Consider the following 24,287-nt stretch of genomic DNA (forward strand, 5'->3'; position numbering starts at 1 on the left):
CTCAGCACTCAGTACAGCTCCCAGCAACTAACTTCTCTACAATACTTAAAAGAGCATCCTTTCCAAAGCATGTTCTATGTTGACATCACATTACTTGAATTCTTCAGATCTTCTTGTTTGAGGGTGGGAAACAAGAATGTAAATAAATAAATAAATAAATAAATACACTTATGCACCAACTCAGACAAAACACATAGGTATTACAAAAAGTAATGGTAGATCAGAATTCTATCCCTTAGCAAATGTTTTAACAGGTCCAGAGTTTCTTTTAAAAATAATTTTAAAGGTTTTCCTATTGCATTTTGCTAAGATCACTTGCTCTGCAGATTTTCAGCTTCAGTATTGGAAGACTGGCATAGATTCTCTGCCAACACAATGCAGCAATAAGCAACAACAGAATCACTTCAGTGTTAAGAACCAGGTTCATTTAATTTATTTAATAACATTTTTCTGCTGGAAGCTATGTTACAGCAGCCAGATTGTTTCAAAATAGAATCCCTGTTGCCTGCATTTTTGTAATCCACTTGTAGTCCATATCCAGCAGCTTTACTCTTCGAGTCTTCTTTTGATGGCACTTGGCTTTAAGCGCAGGCTCTTTATGATGAAGGCCAGCCACATGCATGAGTCATGCCACTGCAATGGGTAATACAACCCTTTTCCCAATTACTTGGTAAGAAAAAAAAAAGACGCTTGGAAAATAAGTGTAAGCAAGGTAGGATCAAAAAAGGTATGATGTGATTCAGGGCTTTCTCTGCCAGTGGTTTGATCAAAACCAGCAGATGTGAAAAGGGCATGATGGAACAGCCTCCAGCACCTGCTGCCTCTCAGAAAAACCAGCAGACTCCAATTTTTCTCTCTAGTCTCATGTGTTGACAACCCAAGAACAGTAAATTCCTTAAATGATGGATACCAATAAATCTGGAGGGTTTTGCATCAGCTGAGCTACAGACCCACCGCTTTGCATCCAGGCATTACTTGGTGTCACTGCTTCTCTGCAACGTAAAGGAGCTCCTCCTTCCTTAGAGCTGTGTGTTCAGCACTTTGTATTTTTGACTGACTGGAGAAAGTTCAGTTAGATATAAATGGTGCACCCTTGCATATTCCTGCTCTAAATTACTTAACATAACTGTTGACTAGTCTTACAAGAGCTGTTTTAAGCTTGAACTTCTGAGGTTTCTGGCTTTGAAGATCACTTTAACAACCCTGAAGTGTGTTCTTTATTATGCAGCACCCCTCCTTCTGTGGCAGGGCTGAATTAAAGACCAGGGTGCTGCTTTCTCAGGAAATCGCCAGGTTTGCTCTTCCCCCTCCCCTCCAGTCCCCAACCTCTGCAAGCAGCCAGTAGGTTCTGAAGCAGGTGGGGGTTGGTTCGAAGGGTACTTCTTCTTCCCAGTTGTGTTCGAAAGAGAACCCCAACTTCACTAACTCTGGTTCTTTGATTTGCTTGTGTAGCAACCAATTTAAACCTGCACTTTTTACTTACCGCAAGCAGAGTCTTAGACATGCAAGCACATTGCACTAAGGCACAAAAAAATGCAGGCAGAGGTTAAACAGTTCAGTGTTGTTTAACACACATAAGTTAAATAAAAAGGCAGTTGCCTTACTGTGCAGGGGTATACTAATGCAGTATCTGCAGGGACTGAATTCCCCCAGGGCCCAGACAACATAAATATGCCTGTCACAGCTAAACAAGCTTTCTACAGCCATCCAAAGATGCTCTCTGATCAAAGTGCTACAGCAACCCTGGCTGCTGGTTTGGCCTCTACCTTTCCACTGAGACCACAAGAAAGCAAATGGGTGTTCTGCTTTGATAAACTGCTATGAACAGCACAGGCAAGATAGAGGAAGAAAAAAAATCGGACTGCAGCCTATCCTTAAAAGTTATGCAAGAAGAGAGGTACACGATGAGCTTTTCCCACAGCAAAGGTTCCAGCTACGATTGCAAAACCTCAGCAATCACACAGGGACTCTTCCATGAGGTCTCCTAGGGTCACTATTCACTCCAAAGTCAGCAGAAAGGTGGCATGGCAAGGGTTCTACTGTATTGCCACAACTGGCTGGCAGAGTTGTCTGGGCAAAGCCAGAATGCTGCAGCCATCACTCCCAGCACTGTCTGAATTTACAGACTGGAATGCCATGAGGATCTATGGCTGGCTGTGTCATGGCTCACTGGATGTGAGGATGGGCCCAACTTCCCATGTGGCTCATTTTGGTTTCAGGACTAGGGCTCAGGTTTGAGCATTTATTTTTTCATGCTTGTCCCTCCCTCCCCCTTTCTTCCTAAACCTGAGTTTTCCACCTGGCAAAACAATGGCTCACTCCAAACTCAAGCCAGAGTGGGACCCAACATGCATAGAAAACATACCAGTATAAGGAGACCTTTCATAATAAATTGAGATAAGCTTAGATACAATATAGACCAGAGTACTTCTCTTTTAAACTACAGCATTTCTTTTTCTGAAAACCAACTAATCTTTGTCTAAAACTCTCCAGTCATAGAAATTGACTGCAAACATTTGTAAAATTTATCTTCTTTGTTAACCTATGGTGTTTTATTTGGAATTAAAATGTAGCCATATTTTCAAGCCCATCTGGTGGAATTTGTTAGATTGAAGCAGATATGCCTCTGGTAACTGTAGCCTTGTAGAAACCATGTGTGTTGTCTACACCAGTCACCTAGTGTCTATCTACAGACAGATATGCACTTCTAACACAGCAATCTATTCAAGAAGGACGTGAGGGCCGCCCTCTTTCCATTGACTACGAAGGAAACTTGGTCAACTTAGATTAAGGGTCTACACTTTACATACCAAACGTCATGTGAGACAAGTCCCTCTCCTCATCGAAGATTTGTTACCGAGTTCCTTTTACCATGTAGACCTTTCCCACAATCTTGTAAACTCATCATTTAATATTATTTTCACATAGATTGGAGGCTGTAATATATCAAGACTTATTTCTAACAGCCGTTAAGCAACCAGAAGTGCAATTATTTTAAGAACTCTTGAGATTCATTTCCTTACACTCTTTATGACATTCATTCAAGGTTCGTGTTCTTTGTTTCCTCTTGCAATAATTTAAGAGACAAACCACTGCTGGGAACAGTACGTGTCCCTCCACCCCCTCCAGCTGACAAAAACTGCCAGAGTTCAAGAGAAATTTTGGAGAATGGGAGACGAAAAAAATTCACAAAATGCAATCACTACAGATATTGAGATTTATTGCTGATTTTCGCTTTTTGCAAAGCTGTCAAACTGCCACAGTTCCAGAAGGGGATTATCTCCACAAGCCCCTTGACCTCAGTCCCTGTACCAGTTCAGACAACTTGACTAGAGACCTGTGTGGCAGCTTGCCGCTTACAGAACAGTTGGAGGCAAAATCCGTCCTTCCAGATCCTGAATTTATGGCAGGATCTGGGCTCTGACATTGTTTGGTATGACCTGCTGTCTGCTTCAAACAAAAAAAAACCACCGGGGGCATCCAGTGGGGAATGCTGCTTTTCCTGAGTTTAGTTCCCTGTGCAAGAAGCTGCTACTGAGTGGTTCTCACACAGAGCCATCAGCATGAGACAGTGCAGTTTTTCCTTTACCACATCAATCTGATATCGTTTGTCTTGTGCTTTGAGGCAAAGGCTCCTTACCATCTTTGCCAACTATGCTGCTCCTTTACCAGCACTATTAATAGCATAGGTTTTTTTCTTAATTAAAAAAAAAAACAGTAGATCCTTTTCCTCATGTTTGGTTGCACTTCTTCATTCCTGCTGCCACATTTTTTTCATGATAGCTCTAGGCTGCAAGTCAGCTCTTTTCCAGCTGCTGAGGTCTGGTTCCTCTTTATGTGCCTGTCCTTTCAGTGTAAACAAGCAATGCTTCTCCAACTCCACCAATCACAAGGCTGTAAACAAAGTATATCACAAATTTAGCATCAGGCAGATCCTTCTACTTGATACAAAAAAGATATTATTTTATCTAAACACATTTCAACCTAGAAACAGTAACCCAGGTGATTTTTTTCATTTGTCTTTAATGAAGAAATGCTGAAACCCAAAATATCTTATTTAAATGATCTCATCAGAAACTACCTTTCCTGTGTTTTAGGGCTGGTGGTATTCAGTGAAAATGCACAGAAAAAAATCTAAATAGAGAAGGTTGCCCCTAGTTACAAGAATAGCTGCTCACCCTTACACTAGTAAGAATAGGAAAGGAAGGCAAGAGAGTCTGAACGTCATTAGCTTTATGATTCCCTCTTGCAACTTCTGTTTGTGTTCTGTCCTGAAAACTTGCCACTTGACAACACCAGGAGGAGATGTAAAGCCTACGTTTTGGGGACAAGGGAAATCTGGGAAAACCCTTTTGCGCTGGGGTGATCCCACTGGCATAGTGAGGCCAGTGGAAATTCCTGTCTTTGCCTCTCTTGGTGAAGAGCCTGGTGAAAGGAGCTGCCCCAGCCAAAAAGGCACATGGGCCCAAGCACTTCCTTCCTGTGCTGCTCATGGCACAGCAGTGGCACTAAGGCTGCTCCCCAAGACTCAGCCTAGGAGCAGGACTCTGAGTCAGGATGAATGGTTTTACAAAAACCTTCACTGAAATATGCCATCAACCCACTCAATGCATGCAACAGTTAATAATCCCTGGGTCTCCTCTGTTATCTCTCACAGCTGACAGGAGTATGGTAAGATGCCGACTTTTCTCCCCTTTTATAACAATGCAAAGCTAAGTGTACTGACCTTTCATCTTAGCCCCATGGCTTAATTAGCTTATGAAACAGAAAAGCTCCTTACTGAACTTTATAAACAAAACAAACTTCTGTTAAGTTCATGTCTAAGAGTACTCTTTTTTTTTTCCTTGAAAAAAAAAACATGTAAAGCCAAAGGCTCCTTGGTCTAACAGCATTACATTCACTTAAGTCTTAGCTTTGGTGAGCTGTTTTAAAAACCACATAATCGCCCTTGTTCCAGAGAGGAAAAAAATTGTATAACAACAGCACAACATCTTGTAATTACACAGTAAACAGCCCTGGAAAGTAGGTGCTACAGACAGTCTGGGATAGTCCACTGGCGAGACAGAATAGCTTTGGTGTGGAATTACCAACAAGGAGCAAAAGGCTGCAAGCTTTTCAAAAAGATTTAAACCACTGAGTCTGGTCACCTGCAATCGGTAACAACTTCTGAGTGCTTTTTTTCTGGAGAGGGTAAACCCCCATGTCTTATTACAGCTCCAGTTATAAACACACCCTATGCATTAATTCCTTTGGAAGCTAAGGTTGGATAATACATTCTTTATCCTAAAGAAAAAAAAACAAAAACAAAACACTACATACAGAAGACCTAAACTCTAAAGAGCCTTAGAAATTGTTTTCCTGTTTCTACAGATGTGTTATTTTTCAATTTTTTAACAGAGACTTTAAAAAATAAACCTATTTCTGACATACCATTCTAAAAATTAGACTGGCAATTATGTACAAAAGACAGTAAACTGCCCAGCCTTGTTCTGGAAAAAGATGCCTGCACCTAAACTGCTCTTTAATACCATATGTCTTACATCAGAGAAGAAGAATTCCTTTCTGAAGGATTTGAAATCTTGGGTATCCACATGACCATGCAGTCCAAATTACTAGGCAAAAGGAAACCATTGTTACATCTTCAAGATGAAGCAGAGCAAAAACCATGGCTAAATGCCAACCCTTGATTTTACCTTCAATTTACCATCTGGCAAATCCTCCAACTTCTGTTTATAGTGGGGTGACAGCTAACTGCATTTGCCCATCGTTCAAAAATTAACATATGATATTGTCCATGACCACACTGGAACAACACTAAAATCCCCAGTGATTAATGTTCTCATGAGTGCTTTGCAGCTGCTATCATCCAACAAACTATTTCCAGAGCTTTGCTGATAAGCCAAGGCACTGCCAATGCACAAGCACTAACAGAATTAAAATTTTAAAAAATAAATTAAAGAAATTGTTTTCTTTTTGAATTATGACAAAGTCTAACGGTGGCCCATGGGCTAAAGCAAATTTTTTTTTAAACATACAGGTGTGTTCATCATTTATAGAAGTTTCAGTCCATATAGGGCAGGCGGCATGTGTGCAACTATATGGGTCTGTGTGCTCACATTAACAAAGGTACACATTAATTTTTAGTGCATGTGTCAGTGAGTACAGAGATATAATCAAAGCCTAACTCTAGCACACACATGACAGATCTGCACAAACACATGTGAAACATGGTGAAGAGCAGCAAGTTAATGGCACAGACTAGGAGTGTTGGGGGTGCATTGATATTGGTTAAGTCTCTGACATGCACAGGCTGCATGTATTCCTAGAGCTAAAAAAATTACACAACTTACTTTAGCATTTGAGATGACATGTGCCTAAAATACAGATAGGGATGCATATTCACACATAAGTAAATCGGGGCCAGTCTGAACTGGAGATTCTCCTTTCTCTAAGACTCTTATCACACCTGAAGAAAGGATATGCTAATTCCATTCAGTGAAGAGATGAATATTTAGGATGGCAATCAAACTGAAAGAATAACGAATCAAGTGGAGAAAAAGAAGCCTAAAGCTTTTCAAAAGTAAGTAGATTTTTATTTCCATTAACAAATCTGTCCTCAGAGACACATGCCTCACCCCATATTGAGATGTTATTCGCATGGTAGAAGCATTTAGGAGCATCAGCCATGCTCTGTGATTCCTTTTCACTGGGTGCTATATAAACATAGATCAAAATCACTTCCTTTCACCAAAGGAGTTTGCACTCCCATCCTTTATATTACTACCTAAAAAATTCATATTAGGTGATTTGTAATGTGTGGCCACGCATCACAAAATCCAGATACAGCTTTGGAAAAAGCTTATTATCATTATTTTTCTACTGTTTCAATTTTATGCATTCACAGTGCACAGTATGTTAGGGAAATTTGAATGCACCCTTTTGGTGAAAAAGATGCTGTCAGCAAACCTTGACTCCTGTGTTTTACTTCCAGTTCTGTCACTAAATTGCAGCATGACTTTGAATGGGTCATTTATTTGCCTATTGGATCCATTTTCCTCACTGTAAAATGTGCTGAGTGAATTGTGGTGAGGCTTTATGTCCAAAATGTCCATGTTCTCCCACAGAGGCAGAAGAAACACTCTTCTATTACTGTACTGCATCCATCACTGCACACCTGGTTCTCCTTACATGCAAAATAATACTGACAGCAATAGAACTTGACATTTAAAAGTATTTCCACATGAAGCACTGTGTGAAAATTCATCTTTACTGTTAAGGAAAAAGCTCATGTAGGCACTTACCAAGAAATTGTTAGTACATTGGCAGTCATGACAAAGAAGAACGGTGATAAACCAGCAGTGATAACCTGTTAAATTGAAAAGAAGGAAGAAACACTTTGTGAATTTGTGATATCACAAATGAAAACTTAAATACTTTTGCTGAAATTTAACTCCCATGCATGCAGTCATACTTTTTTTTTTCAGTTGGAGAAGATAGTATGATAGTCACACATCACAGCTCGATTTTGACTCTGACAGAACCAAAGACACAGCAGAGGCAGGGCAGGGAAGCAGAGCAGGGGATCCCTTAGCACATATCCTAGCCGGCTTGGCCTAGAAGCCTGCTTGCTTTTACTTGCCCACAGCAGACTGGGGAGAGCAGTCGGACCCCAGGTTTGGAAAGCCTTGTATTTCTGAGGAGAACAAGAGCTTGAAATGTGTTTATAGGTGTAGAAAAACAAAACAAAAATTAGCAGGGTATAGGGTAAAGAAAAATATCACAACTTCAGTAGGTTTATATTACAAATCTCTCATTACCCCCAGGTGTCCTGGGTAGAGAAGCTAGAGACAAATGACTTTATACTTTCCAAGTACTGATTCCAGAAGCAGCTAGATCCTGACATACAATGGTTTGTAACAGATCCCTGCCTCAGCAGCTATGGAGCTACCACATCTGCAGCCTGCGTGCAGTTTTGGATGTTTTGTTGCCAGATGGATAATGTAAAATGGAAAGAGTTCAAAGAACAGTGACAGAGTCATTAGATGGGGGGATTGATTTTCAGTCAACAGTTAGGATAAGCAATGCCTGTGGGAAAGGAAGACTTGGTAGTGGTTTACAAATACTTGGGAAACACAAGCACTGAGGAATGAAAGGAACTATTTAAGTTAATACAAAATTGCCCAAGGAAAAAGATGAAATTAAGAAACAAAACATTTAAACAATTATCAGCTAAGATTTCCTAATCATTGTTTGCCCAGTTGACTCCCAGGGGAGACAGCAGAAACTTCATTCTGTAATCTATTACTTGTTAAAGCATTACTACATGTGCAGTAGGGAAGCAAATGCCATTTCAGTGTAGATTCTGTGCACCAGAGCTTGGACTAAGAGTCAATACCTGCTACATTTTTTAAGGCCGCATGTTAAAAGGAAGGCTTTGAATCTGCCTGGAGTATAATCAGCGCAGGACCACAAGCAGCAGTGGCAGGTGAAGAAGAGAGGGTTGTGTGTCCTCTCTCCAGTCACACTCTGAGTTAGGTGGAGAGGGGACAACGATCTAAATGGAGCAGTGAGACCATGCAATGGCACAGGAGCAAAGGTGTTCAGTGGGGACTACACAAGGACTACCTCCTCTGGCCTCTTTAGGGATGTTTTCTACTTCAGGGAGATTCAGGCGTGCAGGTGGCTTTTTTCTTCCTAGACATTACCGTAACTCACACCCTGACTGTTCTCCATGTGCCTATAGTCCAGGCACCTGACTGAGGAAATGAGGCAGGAGAAGGACTTGATCCAGGCAGGATAACACACGACTGCAGAACCACTCCAGACCCATGCCATTCCTGCAACCAAATTTCTGCTACCAATACAACCACAGACACACTGATACAAACTTCATCTAACTTCAGTGTTTTCACACAGCCACAGCAGTGTACCACAGAAGCAATGCTGTATAGTTCTAAGCCAACAGAAAAAGTGAGCTCCCACTCCTAGGGAAAATCAAAGATACATATCCTACCTCTACTCCTATAGTCTTGGATCTGTACATGTACACAAACATACAATTAAACATATATACCCAAAAGAGACTGACAGAGGACAAGGAAAAATCACAAACAGAGAGTTATGCTTCAAAATTCAAGATCATTTTGCAACTGTGCATGTTCAGTGGCATGTCTCATAGTCATTTGCAGCCAGAGACAGCTGACACCTACTCCAAACAGTGGAAGTTAACCATTCAGGAGACGAATCTTTCATGCACTTTACCTAAAAACCAGCTGCGAGGCTGAATACCCACTAGTTCAAAAGCAGTGCTCTAAAATACGTTTGCATCTTGCTCTAGTGGGCTGGGTTCTCCCCTTACAAACTGTGCAGCAGATGCACTGACCTACAGGGAACCATTTCTCATTTACACTGGTGTGAATGCTTGTGGAATTTATTGTACTGAACTTATTTTAGGTTAATGTTAACTTATTACATAAAAATATACAATACCAATTACCGACCATGTAAACAGAAACTAATGAAGGATGGCAGCTGTGGTATGCACAGAGCATTCTTTTTTTAAGCTCTTCTCCTCAAAGAAACTGAAGTGCTGTATCTGAGAAGTGGCACAAGTTAAAGTTGTGTCACCCACTCCCTCGTAGAGATTCCTGTTTATTAGAAACTTGATAAGAGGCCAAGAGCAGAGAAACAGACATTTAAGAACCGTCCAAAAACAGGCCCTATCAGAAACAATACACCATTCTGTTTGAGATCATCCCAAACCTCTGCAAAAATGCAGGCTGTAGCCTTTTGGACTATTATAGCTGAACACTGTTGTATTTTTGAGAAATTATGTAAGAGTCTCTCAGTGCCAAAGACAAACAAAATGTGGGTTGGAAGAGCGCATGAAGTAAGTGTGTGTAAGGAAAGAAAAAACAAATCACAAACAAACTAAAAGGAAAACATGTTGCTAAAATGTCTACCTTTGATTGTTTATCTAAAAGAAGAATATGTTTAAAAATGAAAAACAAGTTTTCAGAGAAGCTAACTATGTAATGTGTTCCAGGGGAAGAATCGAAATTCTAGGGACATAGTAGAGAAGGTAATTTAATTTAAGTACATTTCAGTATTATCTGAAGTGTTTAAAGTGCACATTTAGTTTGAAAAAAACTCCCACCTACACTGATGTTCTGAATGGCCTTTAAAAAAAACCAAACCAACAAAATAAAATCAAAACAAGCTAAGTGCAGTAATCTCCCTTTCTTCACTTTAAAGGTCACAGTTGTCCTCCTAGGCATTCAGATGCTTTAGTAAAGGGAATGAGCTTTCAAGACAAAAGAAAGCAAGTTAAAGGGCAAACTAAAGTTAATGATTTCCAAATATATTTTGATGCTGAATCTTTAAAACTAAGAGGTGGGAAAAAAATTTTTAATTAGCTATAATATGCCCATTTTGAACAAAGCTCCCCAAGATTTCGACAGACAGTCACTAATTCTATCAAATGATACAGGCTGGATGGTTGAACGCCAACTATTTTAGAAACAGCAATAGCTCAATGGACTCTGCCTACTTTTAAAGGAACTGTGACCAATCAGTATTATGAAAGCTACTTTAAAAACATTCAAACCCTGAAATTTTCTTACAAAATTCTGACATGGCTTTTCGTGATTAGGAAAAAATTCAAGTGTAGCATAACTTAACAAAATATTTCTGTGTGAGTTGAAATATTTCCTGAGAAATCATTTCAAATTCTTCCTTGAATGAAAAAACAAAACAAAACAAAACAAAACAAAACAAAACAAAACAACCTCCCCTTCAAGACTGTTACTTAAAATAAATCACTCTAAGTTTAATGTGTCATTCCATTGTACTGTGAAAACAAGACCCATTTTAAAGGAACACTTTATTAGCACCTATTTGCTGTTTCTGTAGTTCTAATCACTGAGTTATTCACAAGTAATTTTAAAAATTATCAAAAATCTTGGCATTTCAAATTGTGCTTCTTACCTCAACCGAAACCAGTTCTAGTTATTTACAATGTGCATCAGCATTGAAGGAAATAAAAGTATCCATGTACTGGGATGAGGTGTGAGGAGAGCAGGCTGATCTCCTCCGTATAAGAGATTGGGCCTGAGTAGTCAGATAACAAAACACGTAAGTACTCTGGTATTCTTCACATAAATACTCTAGTACAAGGGCTGGACAAGAACCAGGAGAAAAAAACGGAGCAACTCAGCCAGTTAGAGGTTTCAAACTTACTGGTTACAGGAGATTCCCAAATTCATGTCTCCACATAAAAGGACGAAAACTTCAGTTGTCCCCATAATTCTGGGAACCAGAGACAGGCTCTGTAGTGGTTTGGTCCAAAATACTCATTACTTACTTATTTACCTTCTGTGAGATAAGAATTAGGAGAAAGCAAAGCAGGCACAAAACTTGAAAGAATATAAAGAAGTTTATTAACAGACCTAAAAGAAAGGAAACAAAAGGGGGAAAAAAACCCCACACCTTCAGAACTCTTCTCCTCCCCCCACCTTTCTCGCTTCTCCCACTGACAATGTAAAAAGACAACCCTTGAGATTTTCAGTCAGTTTACCACTTCTATAATAACCTCTTTTCAGTTCACTTAGGGAGAGGAGTCTCTCTTGCTCATGCTATGGAGACATCTCCACAAGAAGTTCTCTCATGGCTTCAGTATCACAACAAGCCTGGGATGGTTCTCTGCTTGCATGTGAGAGTCCCTTCCCTCAACTTTCAGCTTTTCCCACAACTGCTTTCGAGGGTCCAGTCTTGAGCTACTGGGGTACCATTTTAAGGTTGAGCTGTTCAAAAACAAAAGTTCTCTTTGCCCATCTCTGGGAGCATCTTCATCTCTAGAAATAGAGGCCCTCCCCCATCCCTGGGAGCAACAAGGGTCCTCATCATCTTCATCTCTAGGAATCTCTCTGGGAGCATCTCTAGGAACAGAGGTCTTTCTCCTTCTGATTTGAAGCAGGAGTCCTCATCACTTCCATCTCTCCCTGTTCAAACTTCTCATCAAATTACAGCTGCTTCAGCATTTGCTTATTCCAGCACAGGTGCTTTTGCTCACAAGTATGGTTTGAACGCTCCACCCCCCGTGCTTTCATGAAATTACAATGGGTACTCTGATATATCATAGTCCATCACCACCATAGCTTTACACCAGAATTTCAGCTCTTAAGCATCTCCTCTTTCTCCTCCCTCAGGTTTTCAGCTCTTCCTTCTTTACTTAATGTCAGCAGGCTTCATCTGTTCTGGAGGAAACTTACAGCACTAAAAGGGTTAATCTCACCCGGGCCTTGCAGCTGGAATTTCACTTATCGCTGTTGGTCACAGGATCTTTGCTGGACAGCGGGGCAGCTTCAGCTGAATCTTTGGCTGCACTGGAGGGGGGGTGGGATTGTGTAGAGCTGGGCCACGCCGTCTGCATGGAACAGGGCTGGGGGAGGCTGCAGGTGGAACAGGGCCACACGGCTCCAGGATGGCTGTGTCCTGGCCCAGGCCGAGCAGGGCCCAACCCGGGCCCGTGGGGCCCCATACCTGTCCCAAGGATGGAAGCAAGACAGAGCTTTCCTGGGGTCTGTCCATTCTTAAATGTGGACCACAGAGGCAGTCAAAATTCTAAGTGGCTTAAAAAATTGTCAATATTCAAACTAGCCAGTTGATAAGTTCTGTCAGGTCATAGAGGAAGCCATAAGCACCTCTTTGCAAGAAAATCACTTTCGGAGCTATGCTTGCTAACCCATGACAGGCTCAGATGACATAACACATTCCACACACTGCTTACATTGCCATTTACATTTAAGAAGCCCCTCTCAAGGACAACACAGCACCCAACTTGAGGATCCAAAGAGATTCATTCAATTCCAGATCATCAGTTTGCCCATTATCAGGCTGAATGACTGGCAACTAGAAAAACAACAGCATCCTTGAAGTGCTGGGTAACAGACCAAGATCCATAAAGCAGAAATATTCCAGCGTGTGGAAGAACTTGCTGCACAGTAGGGATAAATTCAGTACATATAATCACCTCTGCACAGGAATAAAGGAGGCATAGGAAAAAATGTGCTCTGATGCGTCTCCTTTTTCTAAATCTGCTTTAGTGATTCCTGAGTGGAGGGAGACACAATTACCACTAGTTTTAAGGAGTTCTCAAGGAACTTTGATAGACAGACCACTGCACAACTCATGACATGAATGCTTTCCTCCTTTCTCCCCATAACATTACGGTCAGATAAAAAAAAGTTTCCAAAGAGAAAGTAAAATTTGTCTCATAAACGTTGCTTTAAGAAAATAGGGGGGAAATGGCATTTATTTTAGAATAAGAGATTAACTTAGTTTACAGATAACAAAATAAAAATAAAGACTGGAGAATTTCTTGCTGTAGACCTTAAGAACAGGCAAGATAACTATTGAGCCAGCTTCCCTAATAGGTGATTTTCTTGAACATATAACATCAGAAAACTCTGATAAGTCTGACATGTGGCTTGAAGACACAAGGAGATGGCATCCTAAGGGTTCCTGGTCCTTGACAAAGCAGGACTTTGGATCCTGGGAGATAGAGGAATGCGAAACTCTGCATTCTTTGCTGCCTTGCCTTCTCCACTGACCAGCTGTGGTTATACCGTAGCCTCCAGAGAGTCCAATCTCAATCAGCTCAAACCAGACAGCACTGGCCAGACAAATGCATCATTCTTGACCAAGCTATCATGGACCCCTTTCATCCCTGACTTTACAATCACTTCAGAGAAAGATTTTCAAGCTACAGAAGCTGGCTGTAGATTTTGAGTATCTAGCATTTCTGAGTTGTTCAGGAACATGTTGTTTATATAGCCAAGAAAACAGATGAGGACATTTTCAAAATTTAGATTCTGATTTAATCTTCCTATCTGGAATGGAAAGATACGGTGGGGATTTAGTCCTGACATGACCATGATTTGTTAATATTACAACTGTAGTTGTACATTCCATATAAAACTATGTTTCCTCTGAAACTTTTAAACTGCTAAGAAGTTAAATATCATAGTTCTCACTGTGAACTCAGAATACTTTACAAAAGTTTTCTTTAGTTTGTGTACACAGAGCCAACTCTTGTAACTTCACTTCCCCAAACTGCCAAAACCCCTGTCCTTACAAAAAAGTGTATTTTTTCCAAAGAGAATGTTTTGAAACAGCTTGTCAAGTTTACTCAGTGTTCAAAATAAATCATTCTATTTACCATTGGGTCATCTTCTCAAAACATCAGGAAAAAGATTCTGATGTACATAACCTTTGTTTTCATTCTACTGTCAGATTTAAAGCAATATCAAGCTTTTTATAGGCATAATATTTGTTTTGTCCCTCTTCTGCATGGTTTAACCAGCTGCTAAGATAATCATCAAAAATTACCAGGGAAATGGATCATTGGTAGTGCCTCTGAAAACAGCTTCATCAAGATAATCCAGTACTACCAAAAAGATAAAAATTACAGCAGACCAATATCAGTAACACCATATACTTTTTTTTCTTGAGGGAGAGCCACTGAAATAATTTCCCAGATTTCAGAGTTACATCTCTTTTGCACATACATTTACTTCGGAGTAAGCATATGTAACATGTGCACACAAAATGTTATGCCAGGTATGGAAATATGGCAAAACAAAACCAAGATCTTCAGAACAGAAAAAAGGAACAACTAATATTTTAATGCCATCTTCTGTATTGATTAATTCACATTAATTTTCTAAGCTATTAGCATAATTTCTCTTCGTTTACATACATTTTCCATCTTAGATGGTCTACAAACAATTTCTATCTAGCTCTCCTCTGCTTTCCTTCATCCAGATTTAAGGCAATGTAACATTGCTGCACCTTAGGAAGAATACTTTCATTCACAGACATCCAGCAGCTACAGAACCAGATGAATAGATGAAGGCATTGACTGGGACAGCCAAATACATGGAAGAACACTGAGGGCCTGGGATCTCCCCTGTCCAAACCCTGACTGAAATGGTCCAGCAGGTACTGAAAAGTCTTTTTGAAATAACCCAGACTTGAGAGGAGATCTTTATAGAGCAGGTGCTGACAGTGAGGTTTCAAATGGCAAAAAGTCAGCAATGAGCAAGGAGAGGCACCAATGACCACCTGTAAGCTCCCTGATTGTGCAATGCTGGTACTGTCACTGGAAATCTGCCATGAGTTGACAGCAAAACCCCCTGCTAAAGATGACAAACCTGGTACATATCCTGCCTCACAAGGAAGAGAGGATGGGACTAGAACTAATGTCAAGTCTGACTGGATTGCTGTCAATTAGGACAGGGAATAAACAAATACAAACAAGCTGTGTAGAAAAAAACCACAGTTTTTAGTTTTTTCTCCATGGTCAGCAAACAAAATAAAGCACCATTAACAGCTGCAGATACTGTGCACTGGAGATGTCCTCCATCGTGAGCAGAATTAATGTATAGCTCTGAATGAATCCTGCATGCTGAACCAGACAAAATCGAAGTAGCATTCACTGTTTAATTTTAGGTCAGCTTTGGGGATGATCTACCAGAGAAATTAAAACTTCCCTGGAAGCTTTCAATTATATTGACTATTGCAATGACAAAACTTCCTATGCAATCATTAGAAGTTCAAAGGCTCTTCACAAACCGTTTTTACAATACCAAGGTCAGTCTTTGGTTAAAAAAGATACAGAAAATTCCAGCGAAATTCCTCTGACCAACTCTCCTTTAAAGTCTCCTCCCCATAGATATTAATTTAGTTGTATTAATCAATACAGTGAAATAAACTGTGAGAGTTTTCAACTTTGTTCTGAGGGTGTGTTGTTACCAATCAAAAAGCAAGACAAAATATGCTGCTTAACATAAGGGCTCCAGGTGATAATGCAGCCCCTGAAGGAGCACTACTAATAAATCCACTGACAAGGAAGGATTTCAATCAGCCACACAACTTTTTGCAAGGAAAGGTAATGAAGCTTTAACCTTGAACCACTAAAATAATGGCTCTTCCCAAACGAAACAGCAATGCTGTGATCCTGCCTGAAAAGCTGAGCAGCCCAAACAAGGGAAGGAAACATTTCAAAGTGAAATAGATTGGAGGAAAAGGGAAAGCAGAACAGGCTTCACTCTCAATTCTGCCCACTAGTTTAACATTAACTTGAGCACATCTGCTGTGTTACCCTCATCCTGACCAAAGTGCAGACATGCCCTGAGGGATTTCATCCCCCATCAGACTTAACTGGAGACTGTCAGTTATGAAATCAGCAGACAACACAATGAGTTTGTGCATTACTGCACACTTAGGTACACATTGCCCATAGGAGGACTCTGCTCAGCTCTTCTCAAGGAAGAAAACCCTTTAACCCTTCTGAAATGCAAGCTGTTCCTTAAAGGAACCTGGTGATGCTGGCACCATGGCAACAGTGGCACCATGGCAACGGTGACAGAGTCAGTAACTTCATGATCCACACAGCTTTGATCCAGCCACACAGAAGTTTTTTCAGATGCTGTAAATTTCTTTGAGAACCTTTATTTCATATTTGCCTAAATGCCTGCACTCATCTCCATCTTCTCTAAAGCATCTTTTTTCTCAAAGGAGGTTTTGGTCACTCTCTTCTGTCCTTTCTTTATATTTTATATTTCTTCTTTTTAAAAGCAATGATGGTCAGTTCCAGGGGTTAAGAACACAATTAATTCCATGTATTGTGACTCAAAAGTAGCCAGAGTTTAAACGTGCCTTAGCAGTCAAATGCCTAATGATAACGATAAAACTTAGTTCTAGTGTAAATGAATCTATCTGGTTTTCATAGCAATTAGCTTCTGACAAAGCTTAAAATCACCTACGTGTTACATTTAAAATATAGAACATGCTAAAAACAGAGGGAGAGGGTAGATCAAATGACAAACACAATCAGCCAACTTGCCCTCTAAAATGTTTTCACAACAAAAGCAACACAAATGCTTGCATCTAGAAAAATCATCAGATAGTTTAGGGTGGTTTTTCTTTCTCACATTACAAATACCTAAACCAATAATCCCTGTACTGCAGAGGAGTGTTTCTATATATTAGCTTTTAGACTGCTATAAGAAAGTAGATTTCTTAATTAGCCTTGGTATGCATTTAGAGGGAAGATAATCCTCCGCGTTTCTGTGGCTAGGTACCTATATGCAGTTCCTGTATTTAAAGAATTCGGTATCCATCCTCTACTTTCTATCACATTTATGAAGGTTATTTTAGTGCTGTTTTCTGTAAGTTCTTTTTGTTTCCAGGATTTGATGACCAATACAACCATGATGATGATCATGCAAGTGCAAGGTTGGACCAACAGGTGGTTGCAGCCGTAAAGCTGCCTTAAAGTCATTGAGCATCCTGTCTTACCAGATTAATACATGAGTAATGTACAATCCTTTCAGATTAATATGCTACAGTAACTAGTTTTTAACTCTGAGCATCATGTGAATATCAGAAGAACTGCTGACTGCTGTCTAATTTCATAATTTTAAAATTCCATATAAGACAAAAGTGTCCAAGCTATTGTGCTTGCACCATATGCATCTCATTAGCAGTTTGGCTGCAGGAGAAAATAAACCATTAAAGGATACTGAAGCTGTGGTTACTAGGTCATTCTGGAACCCAGCTGTGTGCCCAGCCCCATCCTACAATTCAGAAAGGGCTCAGAAAAACCTGTATTCTTGTGTTTAAATCACTTCTAGAGAGTCCTCTGCCTTCACCTCTGAGGTATGTGGCACCTGTCTTACAGCTCTCAGCCATACCAAGACACTGAGTATAGCTCATGGGTAGCCATTTTGATTCTTGGCCTTAATTTCCTTGTCTCTCTCTTTTCTTAACTTTACAAGAGCCACCACAAAGATATGATGATTATTTTATGTTGCAGAAACACCTTAAAATGTTAAAGTACAGTAAGGAAAGAAGGATATGTGGGTTATGCAGTGTAATTAATAGAATCTGTGTGAGAAAATTTTCCTCTTATGAGAAACAGGATATCATGGTCATATTTACAATGATCGAAGAGGAACAAGGCAAGACAAGACTCTTCCTTTTCAGAAAGACCTACATCTATCAAGGTATAAACAAGTATCTATATATGCATTCATATATAAACATGTACTATATATATGCACCATAGAAATACATAAACATACATCATTGATGAGCTAGGACTGAACTATTACAAGTACATTATAACTTGTTTTGCTTTCCCCAACAAAAGTGAGACATTTAAAGAAAATCAAAACTCTTTGCTCCTTGGAAAATACCACATTGGGTTGAAAATTATGGTAGTGATTTCTTTCTGAACATCAAGTAGCCACTTAACACTAGCTTCACTCAAACATAAAGATCAGACTTTCTGGCCAAAGCCGAAAGAAGAAGCATTTACCCTCCGCTATTGGAGATAATGGCCAAAACATCCATCTTCCCTTCCCATGACTGAGATGGCTGGAGAAGGGACACCAATCTTCAGCCTATAAAGTGTAGAGTGGTTATAGCACAGAACACAACTTTAAGAGTACCTCTGCTCATATTTGAATATTTCTTTTAAATGTTCCCATCTGTAATCCAGATACTGTTACTACTTTCAGCGTTCCAGTTCAGTGCTAAGGACACAAAGGGAACAGCTGGCCCTAAGCGTGCTTTGCTGATATGGAAATACGATCAGTCATGATTCAAACAGGTGTGGGCACATGCACCAGACTCACAGCATCTGTTCAGGTCAGTTCTGCAAACGAGAGGCACAATCCATGCAGCTGAAGCTTTGTCAAGTAAGGACAACAAAAATGATTTAGCGAGGATCACAAGAAGGCTTCTTTATACCAAACAAATTTGATTTTCTTTTAATTTGCTGAGAAGCATTTTGCCTATTCTTGCTATTTCACCAAACTTTAAGACCCAACACCTCCTGTTTCCTGTAAATGCTTCATGCATTATAATGTTTAACTGTTCTTTTCCTGTATCTTTTCAGCCTGTCAAGGAGTCTCTTTTGCTTATATGCTACCTCATTACTGTGAAGGTCTTAAATGACTCCTGACATTTAGCTTCTCCCCTGAAACCTCTAAGTTCAGAAGATGACAGGGCAATGTGATTCATCATCTTGTTCTTATTTTATGAATTATTAAATATTTGTGTAATGGAATAAGGATTTCAACAGCAACAACAACAACTGTAAAGTGTTCTACCCACTAGGATCTCAGACACAAATTAGATTGGAATAAAGGAAGGTTTAATCAAGTCAATACTTGATTGGCAGAGAATTTGGGACAATTTATGATTCTCCCTTCATGCAGCAAGTCTGGCGTCAATGTGCACATCAGAAAAAAGGAGGTATTTGCATCTTGACCTTAGTTGATACAAAATTTACATCTCATGGCATGCAGTTTATTAATCTTTCCCCTTTTGTCCTAGAAAAATTTCCATATAATGTCTACTACTGCTAAAATTGTTCACTCCTTGGAACCTTTTAAGCAGATCCAAGTCTGTTAAAAATATACACCTCTCTTTACTTTTACTCAGTCTCAGTATTATCTTCTGTTTGAGACACTGAATTTTACTGGTCAGTGATATGGTACATTGTGTAAGATAATTACTTTTTCTATCTGATTTGAAAAGTATTGATTTTCAGTTTTGGGCAGCAGTCAGCTGTACTAACCCTCTGCTGTTGTAAAATACCACAATAAAATATACTTCATCTTATGTTAAGCTCAGCAAGGGCTAGCCTTTTGGCATTCCAAGTTATTCTTCATCTCATGAGATCATGAAGATAACCCAGATGAAATGATCATGCTTTTTGTTGTCACACTTAGGTGGTGAATTTAGCAGCCAAACAGACAGTTTGCTATGTATATCTGGCACAAAAGCAGCTGCCTCCTTGGGAAGGAACGAGGCCAGCATCTGTCTGTGCCTTACTTCCTCCCAAGTGCTAGATGCCCATGGGTGGGCATCAACCAGGAACTGTTACTATAAGTGCCTTGCAGGAGAGGATGCACTTCCAAACTCCTCACAGGCAGACCATGACCTCCACAGCTGCAGTTCAGTGGTGACTCAGCTGGCACCCAGGAGAAAAGAAAAAGCTGGTCCCAGGAGACGGAGTGTTTTTTAATAATGGGTTGTGATAACTCTTCATCATTTAGCTACTTTATGTGCACCATTTTATAATTCTTACTGAAGTCCAAATTAACCAAGCTGATTAATTCAATCCCTGTCAGTCTGATCTCTTTGAAAGTGCAAGAGATCATAGTTCAAGGACCCACAACTTCTGAAAGATAATTTCAATGATGAGGTGGCTAAGGCAAAAAAATGGGGCCAAATGCAGATGTTACAGGCTACATCAGCGTGTTTCCAAGCATCACAAAAACTGTGTGTCTATTCAAAAGTCAGCCGGACACTCAGCCCAAAGCCATGTGCTGAGGTGTTGCCCTATACTAGGTAATACCTTCACAAAACAGACCAGAAGCCTGAGAGCAATAAATGCCCTCTGAGCAACCTAGAAACCCAACAGTGAACTTTTCTTTTCCCCATAGGCATCAGGAGGGTGAACACCCACTCAGCTGTGCACTCTGAAGTCACTGCCACAACTGGCTCAAATGACCCAGACGGGAGCTAGCCCAAGACTGGTAACATCTGGGACCCTTTGCTGTAGAGGGGGGTGTTGAATGGGAGGCTGCACACATTCTCAGAGATTGCTCTTTCTGTGTTAGATTCCCCAAAGGTCTCAAGCTGAACACTGCAGACTGAGGCCATTGTCAGTTCAAGATCTGTGCATTTCTTGAGTGCATTTTCAAACCTCTCCGTGCGCCCCAGTGTCGCTGCTGTAAGAGAACAGATCCTATGAATGCTGCTTGACTTATTCATGGAAAGCCCAAATGCTGCTGAAAGGGTTCAAGGGGGCTGTGAGAACCAATGAAGATGCCCAGTTCAAGGGGAATATTTTAGTGAAAAGCCATGCAAGGCAATTTTCCATTGTTAAAATCTACAGAAACACGTGAAGTGCCTATGTTCCTTGTCAGCATTATCAAATGTAAAACATTTTTCTGTCATGACTAACTCATAACTCTGTGGAGGATATCAACAGTATCAAAATAGCATAGGAAACTTTGGGATGCACAATCAAGGGTTTTTAAAAAAAATCTGTTAGCAAAAATAGCAAGTTTCCATCAACTTCTCTCCCAGATGACACTTAGAATTTTGGTATTTCTATGCATGTATAAAGTCCATTTCCTATTGTATTTCCCATCTCACAACTCCTTTGGGAAAACCTAATTCATAAACAAACAATTCCCAGAGCAGATAACTAAATCTCCCTACTGACCCCTTTCCATACTACCCAACAATAATAACAGAGGCACAGTCTCTGCATTGCCATTCTTTGGTGTGTTTATGCTGTTTTAGTAATGATGTAATGGAAAGAAAGTGACATGCTATTATTACTATTATTATGCTAAGGACTGCAAGGAAGAATTGGTATTCTTTAAGGTTTTATTTTTCCATTTAAAAATGACAGTCTTTCCAGGGCTTCTTAACCATTAAATGTTACAAAAGGTCAAAATATTCCATCAGAAACTTTTAAAAATGTGATACTTAAAAAAATGTTTTTTTAAAAACGTTTATACTGATCAATTTTGAGAAGTGCCTTTTATGAACAATGTCACAAGGTTACACACTGTGGGCCTCAGCAGTCTCTGTGTGTCCCATGCATGGGAAGACAGTGGCAGAAGTGACTATAACTGACTATACTCTTGGCCTTCCATTCCTTCAGAAAGGGCTGGGGAAGCCTCTGCAGGACAGACCCATTCCCTTCTAGCCCCTTAGAACAACCATCCACAGCAACATGATGTGTATAGGTGAAGAACAGCCCACAGTCATCTCCTGAGATTGTCTGAAGCCTATGTGACTTCCCTGAGCACCACATATTTCAGGAACAGAATGTAATCCATTTAGCCTGCCTTCCCTAGAGCTCTATGGCTGTTTGCTGACTTTTGTTGGAAGTCAAATCTAATCCTTAAACAGGTGTACAGAGTTGGACTGAGAAATGAATGCACTTGAGGTTTGGCAAAGAGCTGGTATGAGTTGGGGAGAAGAGAAAGACACAGAGACCTGTTTCAGAGAGCAGCAGCTGAAGTTTCTGAAGGAAGCCACCTGAAGTGTGACACCCAGAGGTGTTGGCCTATCACAGAGGCCAAGATCTCTGAGAAAGCCTGGAGATATTTCACCCATGAAGGTATTTAAAAATCAGCAAGGCATATCCTGAAAAGAACAGAGAACCAGCAAAGGAGAAGAATGTGGCTATATGTGGCTTGTTCTTGGAAGCCCAGTCTTAGCTAGCTTTGGAGCCTTCTACATTAGTATGTTACACAGTGCACAGTTCTCCCATGTAATTTTGGCACTTACATCAGTGCATTAGCAACAGAAATGACTTCCAAAACAGTTCTCATTCTTTTGACTTCTCTTTGTCACAATAATGATTCATCTCCCAGCCTCAGCTCTCCATATGCAAGTAACTCCAGGAGACTAAATAAAAACATGGGAGACCAGGAATCTATTATGCAGAGGAACAAATGAACCTGCGTTCTATGCAATTCAAAATTCTGTTTGATCTGAAGAAAATTATTTTTGTATTGTCATTTTCTACTGTCGAGAATATAGACATGGTTTGTTAGGGGTAGGGATGAAAAAGTACCTTCCAAAGATATAGTCCAAGCTCATGGTTCTGCCTTTAGCTTTACATTAAAGAAAATGCCAATACCAAATGTACACTTCGAAAGGATAGCATAATAGATAAAAGGAAACAAACTATTTCAGAGCATCTCTTAGGGCTCAAAGTTAATGTCTGCTGAGACTGGATTTATTATATTGAGCACAGCTGAAAACTGTGCTGCGATACCACCCCCAAGTCACACCACATAACTTTATGTACTTATTTGTGTGACCATGTCATGCCCAAAAGCTGTGTAGCTGGCATTTTTAGTGGACACACAATTGCAGCCATTTACACCGCCCCCACAATATTAAAATTTTCCATTACCTGGAGATTCAAAATCTCCAACAAGTCTCAGCTGTTCTTACAAGACAGCTTCCTTAAATTGCAACAGTGCCCCAGGGAGCCTGTGTCACTTAGCTTAGTGGCCATGAAGCACACAATGAAGTTGTTATGGAGACTGATGTCTCCCAAGCAATTGTAAGGTGTAATTAGTGTTGGCTGCTACAACATTAACTATCAAGCTGTCTCCATGGAAACTACCTGAAAACCGGTATTTTTAAGGTTTCAGCAACTGGTCTTCTTTATAGACCCTTACTATGCAGTGAAGTTCACACTGATTGCCTTCTCTGCTTGAAGCTCAGCTGAGAAACACATTTTCTTTTCCAAGGTATTTGCATAGTCCCCATGGTGACTCACAGGAATCAACTATGTGTAGCAAGAATAAATGTACATATTTCATACAGTGAGGACCAATCATAAAGCAATGAGGGTTTTTGCCATTTTTAATTAACTTTATCCATATATGTGTGCACATCCACATGCATGCCAGTGCACAAGGTGTGTAGACGGAACAAGTTCAGTTCTTCTTTATGAACCCCTTCTTGGAATCCTTGAAAACTTCAGGGTCACAGAACCTCCCTCTCTCAGATTAGAGATGCACTTCTACCCACACTGGTGCCACAAAGAGCTCCTACCAGTAGAGTTCGGATGACTCTAGCACACAATTCTCCCTCTCTCCCAGGGCTTTGGCTTGCAGCTGCACAGTTTTTCCAGATTGAGTGAGCAGAGATCTTGTGAAAGTCTTGCACACAGTGCAGGATCTTTGCCGAATGAAAACGCACTGTGTTTATGGAACTTCAGTGGGAGTTTATGACATTTTTGCCTAAAGCTTTATGAGGTCCAAGCCAAGAAAGTAATGTGATTTTCAGCCAAGAATCTCACTGTCACTTTTGCCTGAGCCCAGCAGCATTCAAAAAAGACACTGCTTCAGTCTACAATAAAACCAAGTGGGCAAGTGCCAGAAAACCAAACACATTCTTGTTCTAGTTATGATATACATATAAAATTTTTAAACAGACTTTTTAATTCCAGAATCCTGTTCCATTAGGGCAGAGAAGAACAGGGGAGAGACATCACCCATGGCAGGACTTTTTTATAGATTTCCTACAAGTAAATAGTCCCCAGCAGAATATTTTCTAGCACTTGCATGCTAAGAGAGGAATTAAGAGGTATACAAATTGAAGCACATGCTTTGGCAGAGGCTTTAAATTGCAACAACATGGAAAAGCATTAATTCATTTTATTTCTCTTG

At 40.1% G+C, this 24,287-nt stretch overlaps 1 protein-coding gene across 2 annotated transcripts in view; it reads right to left on the reverse strand.

The window, feature by feature from the left end:
- Positions 1 to 410: 410 nt before the first annotated feature.
- TMEM241 (transmembrane protein 241) overlaps positions 411 to 24,287 on the reverse strand; it is a 61,278-nt gene continuing 37,401 nt past the window's right edge. For both annotated transcript variants that reach the window (XM_048289496.1, XM_048289495.1), the window contains exons 14-15: positions 7,302 to 7,366; positions 411 to 3,894 (exon numbers count right to left, since the gene is read on the reverse strand). In XM_048289496.1, coding sequence (XP_048145453.1) covers positions 3,834 to 3,894; positions 7,302 to 7,366 — 126 coding nt within the window. In that variant the 3' untranslated portion in view covers positions 411 to 3,833. The remainder of the gene's footprint in view (positions 3,895 to 7,301; positions 7,367 to 24,287) is intronic.

Source organism: Corvus hawaiiensis, chromosome 30, assembly GCF_020740725.1.
Source record: "Corvus hawaiiensis isolate bCorHaw1 chromosome 30, bCorHaw1.pri.cur, whole genome shotgun sequence".
Classification (NCBI taxonomy): domain Eukaryota; kingdom Metazoa; phylum Chordata; class Aves; order Passeriformes; family Corvidae; genus Corvus; species Corvus hawaiiensis.